The sequence below is a fragment of the Stegastes partitus genome, unplaced genomic scaffold (assembly GCF_000690725.1).
Source record: "Stegastes partitus isolate 25-593 unplaced genomic scaffold, Stegastes_partitus-1.0.2 Scaffold112, whole genome shotgun sequence".
NCBI classification, from domain to species: domain Eukaryota; kingdom Metazoa; phylum Chordata; class Actinopteri; family Pomacentridae; genus Stegastes; species Stegastes partitus.
The window spans coordinates 558,722-572,956 of NW_007577843.1; the positions used below are offsets into that span (position 1 = coordinate 558,722).

The window sequence follows — 14,235 nt, forward strand, 5'->3', positions numbered from 1 at the left end:
ATGTCAAGCCTTCATGTCAAAATCCATGTCTTGTAAAGAAAGTCTAAAACCCCCCCCCCAACCTTCTCTTGTAGATTAGTCATGAAAAAATGAGAACTGTGCAAGTTTTGTATCAAGTAACAAAAAGAAGTTGTAACATGACATGTTTCAGTTAATTTGCCTTGCTTCGCATTGCACATCCTGCGAGTTGACTATTACACAATGCCATGAAATGTCTGAAACAAAATAACGTGCAGCTCTAATTTTAATAGTTTTTTGTTTTCAGTTTGGGCTTGAGTGAACTTTGATGTATTTATGACTAAGTTTAGCAGCACATGAAAACACATGAGCATGAGTGTTTACAGTAGTGAAATTAATAACATTTATTCAAACATTAATTAAGAGCAGCAATAGAAACAAATAAAAGTACAATGGTGCTAAAAAACTTCAGCAAGCTCAGAATATTTTCATTATTTGAAACATAGTACTCTGTTCCAGTAAATACTTTACTGATAAAAACTCAATAAATCAAGGAGATGAGTATCTTTAGTTTCCAAAGACAGACACCTGTTGAATCCAGTAAGCTGCAGAGATCAAGGGTTTCAGGAGGACGCCAATCAGAAGGACAGGTTGATGAGCGGAGCGTTGTCCCTCTTGTCATCTGGACTCCACTTGATAAGTGGAGAGCTCAAGTCAATCAGCTGCTGAAACAAAGCAAATGCGTGAAATACATAAATAAAGTCATTTTAAAAGGTGTGATTTCAAAATCTAGTCAAGAAAAAAACTAAAAACTATTATATCCTTTAAGACTCCCATATGATATGATTCCACCTGCACTCTTCAAACACATCGCCTCCCGCCTGACAATTTGACAAATTGTATCTGCTTGATACAATTTGGACAACACTGTTTAAAATATAGTTGTCAGTATCTTAAAACAGACCAAAGTGCAATTAAGTACACAAGTAGGGCTGTCCATATACTCTTTTGCTGTATTATAACAACACATCATCTGTCTGGACACCGAGGTGGATGTCAGTTACCTGAGTGGTGGTGCAGCTCTTACTACTGGTGCGGATCAAGTCAGGCGTGTTAGTCAAGTCGATGAGCAGTTTCTCTTGAGGCTGCAGAGTTGGAGGTGGAAGGTCCAGCAAAAGAACCTGTGGAGAGACCACAGAGATCGTCAGAATAATGAGGTACTCTTAAGGAATTAAACTGATCAGACAGAAATTGGGGAAAGAATTCTGAAGTGAATCAAGGTTTTGGACACAATGAATGATCCTATCCTTTACTTTCAGGCTACAGACACAGAATCTGTTTTAAGTTTGATGATAATATTTGTTTTTCAACAAATTGTTGGTGAAAAGCTTCTCCTTAAATCCATGCAGTGCAGTCATTACACAGGATTGTCCACTTTACCGTCAGTGAATTCTTAATGATCCCAGCTGCTTCAAAGTAACCCCAGTATATGTGGCTGAAATACACCTGAAAGAGCTCCTATTGAAAGTCATCTTTTATCCATCATCATTAGACAAGTTAAATAAAGACTCAAACCATCTGCCTCAGTCTGAAAATCTGAGATGCTATAAGCTCAGGTCATAGCACTTTGCACTGTTCAGACAATAATATAGGCCTGTTGCTCAGAGCACTTATGTGACTTGCTGGGGGTGAATTCATTGATCACCTCACTCATTAAGTTATATTCCATTTTAGCTAGCCATGTTACACTGTGCTGCTACAGGTACACATGCTAAGGTTGTGCTTGGACACATCCTAATGATCCATGAACCAAAGACCTACAACTCTGTATTTGTCTTTGTGCTTGCAGAATAAAAAAAAAGGATATTTGTGTCACTCATGTTATAATACACAGATTTTATGACAATACAATTGCTTTTCAAATTTAATTCCAGAGAAATCCAGGATTTAAAAATTCTTTTGCAGACACTTCTAACTGGCGTTTATGTGACCTCTGACCTCCTGTGTCTTGCTGTTGCTCTCCTCGGAAGTCTCCAGTTCCATCAGGTTTCTGCTGGGCACAGATTCACTCTGACTCGGTGCTTCAGGATCCATGCTCTCTGATTGGTCAGGCTGCTGAGTGTTTGAGGGCGGGGAGGGAAGGTGCTCCTCCTCCAGACAGAAGGGCTGGATGTGGAGAGCCTCAGCAGGTTCCTCCTCCTGTGTGTATGTGGGAAGAGGACTACAAGAAGAAGACAAATTCAACAACAGAGTGATGATGTTTCATGGGTGAAAGCAGGTGACCAGCAGTTGGTCTGCCCCTCAGAGATCAGAGAGCCCTTTTGCGACTGGTTAGGGGGACTTAAGTTTAAAGCATCTCACCTGCAACTGCGTTCTTTCCTAGCTGAGATCGGGGTGGGGTGGGAGTCAGAGTTAGAGATGGCTGGAGGCCTTACAGTCTGGGATCGGTTGGTGGGCGTGGGGGCAGGGATGGCAGAAGTCCTGCGTTTCACTGGTGTTGGGAGGGCAGAGGGGCGCCGAGCCTTCAACTGCAGGGACTTGCAGCTGTTAGCAGAGGGTGTCAGAGAACCAGAAGATGGCTTCTGATAAACACTATAGGAAAGGAAGATGTTAGGTGGTTGACCTGTAAAAAACTTAATGGCTGGTAGAATGTATCCCCAACAAATCCAACTCTAGACCTCAGACTGAAGCAGCACAGATGGGACAGCACGTGTATTAAAGGAGTGTCAAAGTTTGTTTTTAAACCTGAATGGCATGTTCACAATTCATAATATTCAGCAGTACTTGCTGTAAATTTCTCATTTCAATCTAATTAGTTCCACCATTCACACATTCACAAGCACTTCTGTAGAGATGGGCATCTGTCTCAACTTCCAAATGATCACACAAGGTTCTGCTCTGTTTGTGGGCATGTTTTGTTCACAAGAATTACTAACAGTAAAAGTCATTATTTCAAATTGATGAGGTTGAAGTTCTGAACAAATTCATCATTGTAACAAAATCTGACTTACTTTCATACACATGAATGATGTCAGTGTACAACTGACAAGACAGAAACTGCAGCTGGCTGCAACATTTATATTTGACAGTGGTTTAGTGTAGAGGTGGAGTGAGACATTGTCTACCTGTCCATGCTGTTAGTAGACATCAGCCTCTTTGGTTTCAACACCTTGGAGACATCTGGAGATGACACACAAAAACAGAATGAGAAACAGACAGCTACATCAAAGAATCAAACGCTGAAACTGAAAACCCACATTAATTTGATCCCAAAGATTTAAATGAAAACAAAAGCACTTCAGTCAGACCAGTAGGCGCTAAACTCTTAGATTGGGTTTGTCATATTTTGTTAGAGAACCACACTGAGGCTCTGGGTCCCTGCAGCAGGGTTTACAGGTAACCTACACAGAGTTGTGTCTGTCACGGCGCATGTTGAGCAGCTGATGGCTACACTGATTGAGGTAAGGTTTCAAGAACAGCTCATGCTTTGTCTGGGTTGGATCTGATGTTTTCTTGGATTAAATAATCCAACTATTGTCATATTTGATCAGAACAGAATCGTTTTCCAAATAAAATCAAGCATGAAACTGATCTTTTAACTGAATAAACAGCTCTGACATTATGTAGCAAAGACGTTCATTTTGTCCTTTAAAATACAAGTAGATTTAAGAATTTTCCTTGTAATAGGACAATGGTACGAAGTTGTTAGCTGATGGAACGCCGAAACATGTCAAGGTACATCTAACAACTTCATACCATTGTCCTATTACAAAGAAATTCTTAAATCTACAGCTCTGACATTGTCTTTGTCTCTCACCATCTGGACAGTGGACTCCTTTTCCTCCTGTGCTGGGTGTCGGTGGGACCAGGGCCTCGGGTTTAGGTTTGGCCTTTAATCTGCTCTGTGGCTGGCCTGAGGACGTGGTGGAGGCAGACCTCTCCAAAAGCCTCTTGGTGGGTACTGACTGGAGCGGTGTGGCCTCAGCTCTCTTTAGCGGTGTGGATCTAGCAGCTTTGACACGCTCTGCTTCAGAAAGCTTCTTGGCCTGTGTGGAAAGTGAGCGGCGGCCAGCAGTGGAGGACACTGGCTCTGCGGCAGCATAGACAGTGGAGCGGCGAGGTCTGCTGACGTTGCTGGGGGCGAGGACAGTGGAGCCGCTCAGACTCCGATTCAGAGAAGAGTTCAGTTTACCTGAGAGGAGACAGAACACCTGTACTGCAGCACATTCTGATATGATGGTAGATCAGAAGCTAGCTGAATAGTCCACAGTCTTTTAATTAGTTAGCTGTTCATTTAACTGCACAACTAAATAGTTGTGCAATTAAATATTAGCTGATTATTTAGCTCTTAACTGGCAAGAAGTTAGCTGGTTTACTGTTAGCCAAACTGGTTTTGCTGCCATAGCACTCAGCAGATAGTTCATGACTGTTAGCGGGTAGCTGACCTGTTATTTCTATTTATTACTGTCAGAAATGTACAAAATATGTGGGGTTAGGGTTACTCTGAATTCACACATTGGATGCCACAAATGTTCTTCTTGACTTCACATTATTTGATACAGGTGTGAGAATGTTTTGCACCATATTTACTGCAGCATCTGTAGCAAAGAAATGAGCATTTAAGATTCTGAATTTATAGAAAAGACTTTGAGAGGATGTAACTTGTGTGTTGTTTGTAGGAGAGAAATACAGAGCTTGCAATTGCTAAAGAATTTTTCTCTGTGCCTTCAAATGTACTAATACACAAATGTGACTTCTTTTTACAACAAAATCCACTGCTGCAGGTGCTCTTCCTCCAGTAATATTTGTAACATATTACATGTTCAAACATTATCTCCTTCTTGCCAGTGTGTGGTTGATGCAGGCGTACTGTGGCTCTTCGCTGGATCATACCTTTAGCAGGGGACATAGACAGGCTGGAGTTGAAGCTGGACACGGAGGATGAAGATGAGGATGTGTTCTTTCTGTCTGTCACCCTTCTGCTCTGAAGGGGCGGAGCTTTCACACCTGACAGGTTCCTCACACCAACATTCTGCTGAAAAATAAAAAGATAAATTATTTCCACATCATCATAGGATGTCTATGAGGAAATTGTAATAAATCATGATTAGTTTAATGAAATGTGTTCAGTTGCAATTTTGCTTACATATAGTGTTTACTTTTCACATTGAAGTCAAAGCTGTATTCCCTTGGAGGTGCGCAAAACAACAGCTGTGGACACGCAATTATTCATGTTCCATACATACGCAGTAGATGGGTATATACATATTGTGCGTATGCATGCATTGTACTGTAGTCACAACAAATTGGAGGGTACAAGGATGTCTGCATAGAGGCTCATTTACACCTTCTGGTGAGATAATTTACATCACTTAAACCCCATTAGGGTTCAAGTGATGTAAATACGTGTCTACTCAGGGATGCAGAATTTATAACAATTGTCTGAAAATACTAAACATATACTGTGATAATTATTGATCAGTGTGAAAAGAATATTTTAATAATGTTTACAGCCACATCAAATCAGCCTTAGTCCCACTTTAAAAATTTTAATGTATGCTACACTTAACACACACGTGAAGCACAGAACCAAGTGTACCCCACAATTCAATATCTGCCTTTCGGGGGAAAAACACCATGACTTGTTTGTGTTTATTTAAACCTGTCATGAACGGATTTGTTTTGGTGGAACATTTACACGCAGGGAGACGAGTGCTGTCATGAAAACTTGACATTGTCATTGTGATAGTTTGCTGCCTGGAGGTTGTTGTTGTTTCCCAAAGTGACTTCAATTTTGAAAACAGCAACATGTAGATACTAGAACGAGAAGACAAAGTTGACTAAAATGAGCAGCCAAGCTCCAGCTTATTCCCACATCCTATATCCACTGAGTAAGACTGTTGTTAAGACTATACAATCTTGTAGCACTCAGAGTGTGATCAAACTCAAGGCAACAGCCACAAAGAAATGTTCAAATAGAATTTCAACAATATATGAGTGGAAAAGGTTTATTTCCATTTAGTATAAACTGAGAAAAGAGAAGAAAGAGAAAAGCGCCATTATCGGTGGTGGTGGGTGGGTCAAGGCAAAGACTGCTTTACAAATGTTTCATGAAGATGAAAATGCATTACACACATTTGGTACACCTTAAGTAGACACAATTGGTTGTGAAAATGAACAGTTTCCCATGTTCAAGGTGCGAAATGAACTGAGGTAAGAGTATTTGAGGTATAGTAGCTTTGGTGAACAGTGGAAATCAAATTTGACTTCTACTTCATTACAGGAAAACTCCACAGGAACTTTTTAAGTAGCAATTTGGCACATACCAGAAATGCAGGGGCAGGAACTGAACTATTCATAGGTAATGCAAGTGCAAGTGTTTGGGTAGATGTGTTACCTTGGTGGGTGGAGCCAGTGTGCGTTTTCCCAAAAGGCTGGAGTTGAGGGAGGAGTCACTGACGTCAGAGGCCACACTCGCTGAATCAGAGAGCAGATCCTCATTTGATTCTGTCCTGCTGGAGAGATGAGAGGACGGGCTCCGTCTCAAAGCCCCTACCACCTGAAACAGGAAATAAGAAAGCTGACATCACCACAATATCATTGATCTGTTACCAGATAATAGCTTTTTCTAAAGGTTTTGATCACATATGAGATGTTTGAATTCCGCTTGAATGCCAGGAGCTGATATTTACCTAAACCTTCCAGTTTACTACAAGAAAAGGAGAAGAATTTCCAGAAACATCTTCAACCCTACAGTTCATGTTTTGTGCTATGCTAACAGTAGCTACATATTTACCATGTAGACACCACTGTCTTAGCCTTCTTTCTATCCAGCCGTCAAAAGCAAATAATCATGTCTCAAATTTTTAACTAGTTTTAACAAGTTCCCAACTGAATACAATTTATTGCAGGTGCTGTTTAAAAAACTTTTCCATGCATATACGAAAGACAATCAATGTTGGCTCTGCTTCACTGCTGTTTCTACAACTGAACACTTCCACCTAGTTTTTAAATGCATCAGAAAAAAAGAGAAGCATGTACCAAAGACTCACAAAGCTCATTTTCTGGGTGGGGTCATCAAATATTTAGGTGCATTATAGACTGCATGCTGTGTGTTAGAAAATCCTACTTTTCTTGGTGGTTGCATTCTTGTTTTCTCCACCTTGCTCTTGTTGGCTGAACAGGAAGTTGTTGGAGCAGCCGGCTTGCTAGGCAGCACGGCAGCAACCCCCAGCGCAGCTTTCCCTCGCAGCGACATCCTGGCCTGGGCCTTTTGTCCAATCACAGGGCTGGAAGTGCTGAGTCTGGTCGTGGGGCGGCTGGATGAAGCTGTCGTAGCAGAAGGGCGAGTGGATGACACTCTTGTAATAGAAGGTCGTGTGGATGCAGGTGCTTTGGAGGCGCTCCCTCTCAGCAGGCTGCGCTGGATGGCAGGTGGCAGCTCCTTCATGGGACTGTCCTGCACACAGAAGGTCTGCCGTTTGATGGGGCTGAGCACACTGGCAGTCTGACCCAGCATACCCAGTTTGGCCTTAGAGTCCTCGACAAATTCTTCTCTTTCAGTCGTGGTGTCGGTGGTCATGCTGGTGATGTCAATGTCCTCGCCATGAGACTCGCTACTCTGCAGCTGGTTGGCTAGTCTGTGGGCTTCCTGACATACAGCCTCCAGCTGATCTCCACTCAGCGGGCTCCAGCTCGCCTGCACACCGCCACTGCCATCCTCGACCCGTGATGCCACACTGACAGATACACACTTCTCCTTATGGCTGATGGGACCCACAAACACCTCGTCTTCATCTTCATCGCCTATGGAGCTGCAGAGCAGAGACACCATTACTGACATGACTGCTAAGAATGAAACAAACAGCTCACAACGGTGATGATTCAGAATATTAACTTCAAAATCATAAAGGACAACGGTGACAGCAGTTTATAATCATCTGGATTTTTTAAACCTAAAAAAAGATGCCAGCAGCGGACAAGCTGCTGTTTGGACTCTGTTTCATAATGCAGTAATAAAAAGAGATCCTTGTAGAATTGCTGCAGTGTTAGCATCTTTAGGAAGCAGTCAACTAGTGAGACCAAATAAACTGCCAACTCTGTGCTGTTCAGAGTCAACATCAAGATGAAGTTGTCTACGTTGAGTGGAACTTATCACTGCACTGTGCCCCACTATAACTGTATTTTTTATTTTTTTTTTTACATTACTTTTGTCTGTCAGTATATCATTGATTTTCATCCATTTGTCTGTATTTTTAAATCTCATTTTATTCTTGTCTTATTACTCACTGTTTTTAAATATTCTTCTAATTTGTTGTTCGTCTAAGTAGAGTACTTTGAATTGCCTGTTTCTGAATGTGATTTATTAATAAAGCTGCTTTACCCAAATGTACTTCTTCCATTCAGTGCAGTACCAGAATGTCCACAGCAGATGTCACCATTTTGCTTGATCACACAACAGATTTCCAGCATAATGGCAGTAACAAAAAGAAGTTTCATTTTTAATTCTTCAATCCTGTTTTCATAAATACTGATCTGATACTTAACGTGTACTTATAAATATACATGTATACTTATAAATAATGTTGTAGAGGAAAAGTGTCTATTTTTTGTCTTTACACCTAATAGGAGAAACATTAAAAATCCAATAAAATATATTTCTGGAGATAGACTTTTCTGGAAAGAATAGATTTATGGAAACTATCTTATTGCGATTTGACTTGTGATACTTTTTAAAAGTCAAGCTTCAGATCAATATGTACTGTTTGAAAGACTAAAAACATGTGAATGAATACTATCACCAGACTCCAGCAAAAGCAGATGTGACACAAAAAGAGCATGGAGTGACTTTGTAAATCCACTGACATGACAGTGTAACCTCTGGTTCAGATGCACTGTGTATTGTGAACCTAAACTGCAACCCTTGCCATTTGCTAACTGCATTGTTTAATATTGCGATATCAATTTGAAACAAATTCATTTTCCCACCCAATGACAAGTTTTCACAGGTCTCTCTCTTAAGCACTATTACAGCACAAAAAAGGTCTCCAAACTGTAAGGTGTGTCCCGATTCCATACTACATACAAACTGTACAAAGAATGTCTAAATACTCTTTGGAACTTGTTTTTGCAATTAGTATACACATTTACAGACACACCAAAGTATACTTGTGTACAAACAAGCAACATTTAATTGTGTATGCCAGCAGGCTTTAGAAAGCCATCACCACTAAACCCAGAAAAAGACAGCAAAATGTTGATCCAGACATTTTTTAACTTGATTTTTGTTTTTCCTTTAACACCAGATTGGCCCAGAGACTTCACCACTCCCTGATGCTTTGGGACAAAGTCACAAGACTATTCCCAGTTACTCAGGTACAGGTTTTATTTTCAAAAAGGTATTCTTTTGAGCTGATGATCTAACTGTACACGAAATGATAAGATGTTCGCCTGGGCCAAAACCACTTTATAAATCCAGTATCCTGAGAGCTTCCCTCACAGTGTTAACCTGTCAGTCAGGTGAACGAAGCAGTGCTGGTATCAGTGAGAGAAGTGGTGATTCTAGTCCTGGCAGTAAGTTCAGTTCAACAGGAACCTTTCTGTGTTTCTTACCTGGCAGGTGACATTGAAACATCGAAGTCAAACTTCTCATCAGGCAGAAAGAACACATCTACAGAGACACAAGTAAGGGATTAAAGAGTTAATAACACACAAGCATGTTATGAACAGGGTCTGGAGGCCAGGGAGTGAGTGTTGACTTACCGCTGTTAGCTCGACTGTCCATCCCGCTGTTTGCTCTTCCCTCTGGGAAACAGATTGGTCCCGATTAAACATTAAATTAAAATGTCAATATTTTATTCTAACACTGACAGACAGCGCAGAGACAGGATCTAAACACTAATATTATCTCTAACCGTCATGCCAACTCCATCTTTATCTTTACTCGCCATGCTAACTTTAACGTTAGCCTCCTAGCCCGTTAGTTAGATCAAACTTTAACAGATATTTGCGTTAATTAAGAGTTTAAATGTACATTTAGGTTCATGCAACGGCGCACGGGACTTATAAGGAGTCGCACATAAATGTATAAATACAAACCTTTAGTTCCTTTGAAACTCACAAATCTTTTCTGCCCCGCATTCAAAGTGCAACACGAAAAGGAACAACCTCTCAAACAATTCAAATCCACTGCGCTGATGGTCATGTGACTCGGACGTATTCAGCCATTGGTTGAGGGTGTGTGACGGAAGATTGAGAGGAGTTGTGGGGCTTGTAGTCCAAAGCAGGTTCAAATCAGTTTCCGGATTTTAATACCTACAGTACAGGTTAAGATAGTTGTATTTTTTAATGTGAATAAATTGATGCTTACTTAAATTCTTTTTAAATTGTGTTCTTTGTATGACTATTTTGTTGCTTAAAATGAACTAATTTCTTTCTTGAGTACAGATTTGTTTGAATTTTTCTCTCTTTTATTATATGCTTATGTGTTCTCTGTAGTGTTACTAAACATGTAATATAATGATTTCTTTATTTATATAAGAATATAGATATGCAACGTGTATATACACATTACATTATATTGAATATGTTTAATTATAATATTAAAATAATATATTTTCATTTAATAAGAAAAAATAATAGAAAAAATGTCTGTGGAAGACATATCTGTTAAAGATTTTCTAACCACGTGGCCTTGAAGTGTGATCCAAGACAAAGTTAATGCTTTATATATATTAATTGTTGTTATTTTTGTCAGAAAACATACATATAAGTATATGTCTAACAGGAAAAAAGGCAATCTATACAGATAATTAGAGCAAAAATCTTTTACAATCACCATGTAATATTGACACACAGCACTAGGGGTATAATGTTATAATGTTAAAGTTATAGTGACAAAAACTGTCCTGTACCCCTTCTGTGTTCTGCTGGGAAACCTTGTGTGCTGGCACTCATGTGGATGTTACTTTAGCATGTACCTTCCTAAACATTGTTTCAGACCAAGTTTAATTAACCTTCCCTCGCAGGACAACGCCTTTAGCCATACCACAGAAACTGCTCAGAACAGCTTGAGCAGCACAACAAAGAGCTGAAGGTGAAGCTGAACAGTTAGCTGGATGTAATGGGAATATGGCTGATATAGCTAAAAGTGATAGATAATGTTTCAAATAAAAGAAATGTTTGAAATGTTTTGCTACAAATAATGAGCAAATGTTAAAATGACCATCTAAATGAATCTTTGAAACAGCTTAAAGCAGTGGCCATATTGCTGAAATGGCTAAAAGTAAAAAAAAAAATATTGCTGAAATGGCTAAAAGTAAAAAACAAACAAACAAACAAACAAACAAAAACTTACCCAAAGGTAGTTCATAGCTGAAAGCAACAGACAAACTTTGACAAGTCAAAAGTACGACAAGTGACCAAACTAAGCTAAACACCACACACTAATCATACATATTAATTAATTCAATAATATTGCCTGGAAGCAAGCAATATTGGGCCAGCTGCAGGTTATTTGGAATGAAAACCTAATTAATAATGTTAAATAACATTCAGTTTAAAGGCATTTCTAATGGATGCATTAGTAACATGCCAAAAGGCTCCAGGAAGTCCAAGAAACCTGAAATTATCTATCCAGGTCAGTAAATCAACAAAAGGCTAGAAAGAACAAACAGGCCTCTCATACTCACCAACAAGGAGCTGGTCACTGGTTGAATCTTTTCTTTCTGGTTGTACTGGGCAGCTTCCAGTGTGAATGAAGCAGCAGCTCATGTTCTCACCACCAGAGAGAGCAGTTATCACTTGTCTGACAGCTTCACCGACTCTTATACAGCGTCCTCCGTCATCGGTAAGTCAGACCAATGACATAAGTAAAGACTCTCTCTTTCAGTCACTATTTGTTTCATACATGTGTGCTTTTTTAACTTTTCCCAGCTGTCCATATTTACTGTACATATATAATGTTTTCTTCACAAGACTATCCCCATTCAGCTCTGTATCACCTTCAGGTCTTGCATGCTGATAAGAAATACAGTTCTTAAAAAATTACAAATATTAGTATATTAATAGTCACAATATTATTATTATTATTTTTTTTAAAAGCACTGTTTTTTTGTTTTTTTTTTGTAAAATTAAGACTTTGCTCTGATAGTCTACCTTTTTTATTGCATTTATGGACTTTAAAATTCTGTTCACAAAATATTTCCATAGCTTTTTTTTTGCAAAGTTCTAACTTTATTTTTCCACAACTTGGTCTTCTATAATTTCCACTGTTTTTGAAAATTACCACTTTGTTTTTAACATGTTGTAGCTTGAATTTCTGAATTTTTGTTTGTTTGTTTGTTTGTTTAAACATTAAAATTTGAAAGATTTTCAAGCTATTAAGTCATAAATGATGTTAATGTTAATCTTAAAATACTAAATTTGTAGTAACACATTATGCCTTTTATGCCTTTGGCAGGATATAGTGTTTCTAAATTAAGACTTGCCTTTGCTCTTGTATTAAGTTAAAACACTACTCTAATAATAATCAATATCTTTTGTAAAATAATGACTGTTTGCTTGAAAGTAGCCATCTTAGTTCAAAAACATCATGTTTGCTAGCATTATTCTTGAACTATAGCAAAATCTGTTGTGAAATTTGATCACTGTTTTATTTTATCTCACCAGTTAAAGAAGTACTACTACTATTACTAGCTTTTTTCTTATTGTTGTTACTTTACTCTCAAAATATTACAGCTTGTAATGTCATTTTTTTTTCTAATAGAGTTTAAACCGTACATTCATTCCGCCATCTATTTCTTTAAGAAATCGACTTAATTTAGTAAGCTTTGTCTTTTTTACATTTTCAAAATAATTGAGGTTTTCTTCATAAATCCATCCATCCATTATCTATACACCGCTTAATCCTAGGGTTGCGGGGGGCTGGAGCCTATCCCAGCTGACTTAGGGCGAAGGCAGGAGACACCTTGGACAGGTCGCCAGTCTATCACAGGGCTACACTTCGAGACAGACAACCAAGCACACTCACATTCACACCTACGGACAATTCAGAATCACCAATTAACCTCAACATGTTTTTGGACCTTGTGGGAGGAAGCCGGAGAACCCGGAGAGACCCCACGCTGCACGGGGAGAACATGCAAACTCCACGCAGAAAGATTCCAGTGCCCCCACCCTGACGTGAACCGGTGACCTTCTTGCTGCGAGGCAACAGTTCTAACCAACTGCGCCACCCTGCAGCCCATTTTATTCATAAATGAACAAGTTTATTGTTCATTTTCATGTTTTTAATGTAAAATTACAACCTTTTACTGGGAACTTTAAATCTTTATTCTGAAAATATAATGTCTTCTATGGAAAAATGCTCTTGTAAAAAGTTATGAGATTATTCCCAGAAAGAAGAAAGTATGGCTTTATTTTCATTAACTATTATTTTCTCCGAATATTTCAACTTTATTCTCAAAAGATATTATTTGAAACCACGAGTCTCCCATGTAGTTTTACCTTTAACCTCACAGCAGACGGGAGGAAGACGACTGTCACTAAATAGATTCTATTATGATATATAAAATATTGAATAAGAAAACAGCATTTGAGGCTTACATCCCTGTTATAGGTTATTTTGTCAGATCCTTCAGTATTTTAGAGTGAATATTTCAGATACAGTCTGTGTGCATCCTACAGTAGGACATCTGCCAGTGGAACTGTTGTGAGGTTTCTGTGAAGTGACATGTAAAATCATCAAGATTTCTACTTATTTGGCATGTGGTGGTGAAGATATCTGCATATCTGTCACTGATCAAACATTTCAGACACGTTCCTTTGTCTGTCTGACGTGAAGCTGCATCACAAACATCCTGCTCTGAAGCTTGTTTTTTTTTTATTTTTTTTTTTTACTTTTAATAACTTTTGGTTTTACATCTTTTGAAACAACAACACCCTAAAACATTTTATTAAAAAATACTAACGTAAATTCCAACATTAGACATTTAATTTAAACCTTTCTGACTACAATCACATCTCGGTAAGAATAAAATTCCCCTCTCAGTAAAGCTGACTGACACTAAACATTTCAGTCACAGATCCTCAAAGTTAAACCTCGACACAAAACTAACCTGAACTCGTCACTGTCTGCTCACGTCAGCTCGTCTGCTGACACACTGAAACACTGCAGATGAAAATGAGCTCTGACTATGTCAACATGAATATTTACACATCAGAAACTGATTATTGATCGATCACCTCACAAACACTCTTCTCCTAAACAACAACTGC

At 38.9% G+C, this 14,235-nt stretch overlaps 1 protein-coding gene across 5 annotated transcripts; it reads right to left on the reverse strand.

Annotated features, from left to right (window-relative positions):
- Positions 1-337: 337 nt before the first annotated feature.
- Positions 338-10,136, reverse strand: gtse1 (G-2 and S-phase expressed 1). 5 transcript variants are annotated; one of them, XM_008277993.1, is made up of 12 exons: positions 10,057-10,136; positions 9,721-9,762; positions 9,571-9,628; positions 7,121-7,772; positions 6,356-6,517; positions 4,852-4,993; positions 3,776-4,150; positions 3,084-3,138; positions 2,320-2,550; positions 1,957-2,179; positions 1,023-1,139; positions 338-683 (listed from the first exon to the last, which is right to left on the reverse strand). In XM_008277993.1, exons 2-12 carry the CDS (start codon positions 9,740-9,742, stop codon positions 597-599), a joined length of 2,124 nt encoding a protein of 707 aa, XP_008276215.1. In that variant the 5' UTR covers positions 9,743-9,762; positions 10,057-10,136; the 3' UTR covers positions 338-596. The 5 variants fall into 5 exon arrangements, with proteins under 5 accessions (XP_008276215.1, XP_008276214.1, XP_008276213.1 ...); XM_008277992.1 differs by having other exon boundaries at positions 4,852-4,990; positions 7,088-7,772; XM_008277991.1 differs by having other exon boundaries at positions 338-680; positions 7,088-7,772.
- Between the last annotated feature and the right edge of the window lie 4,099 nt (positions 10,137-14,235).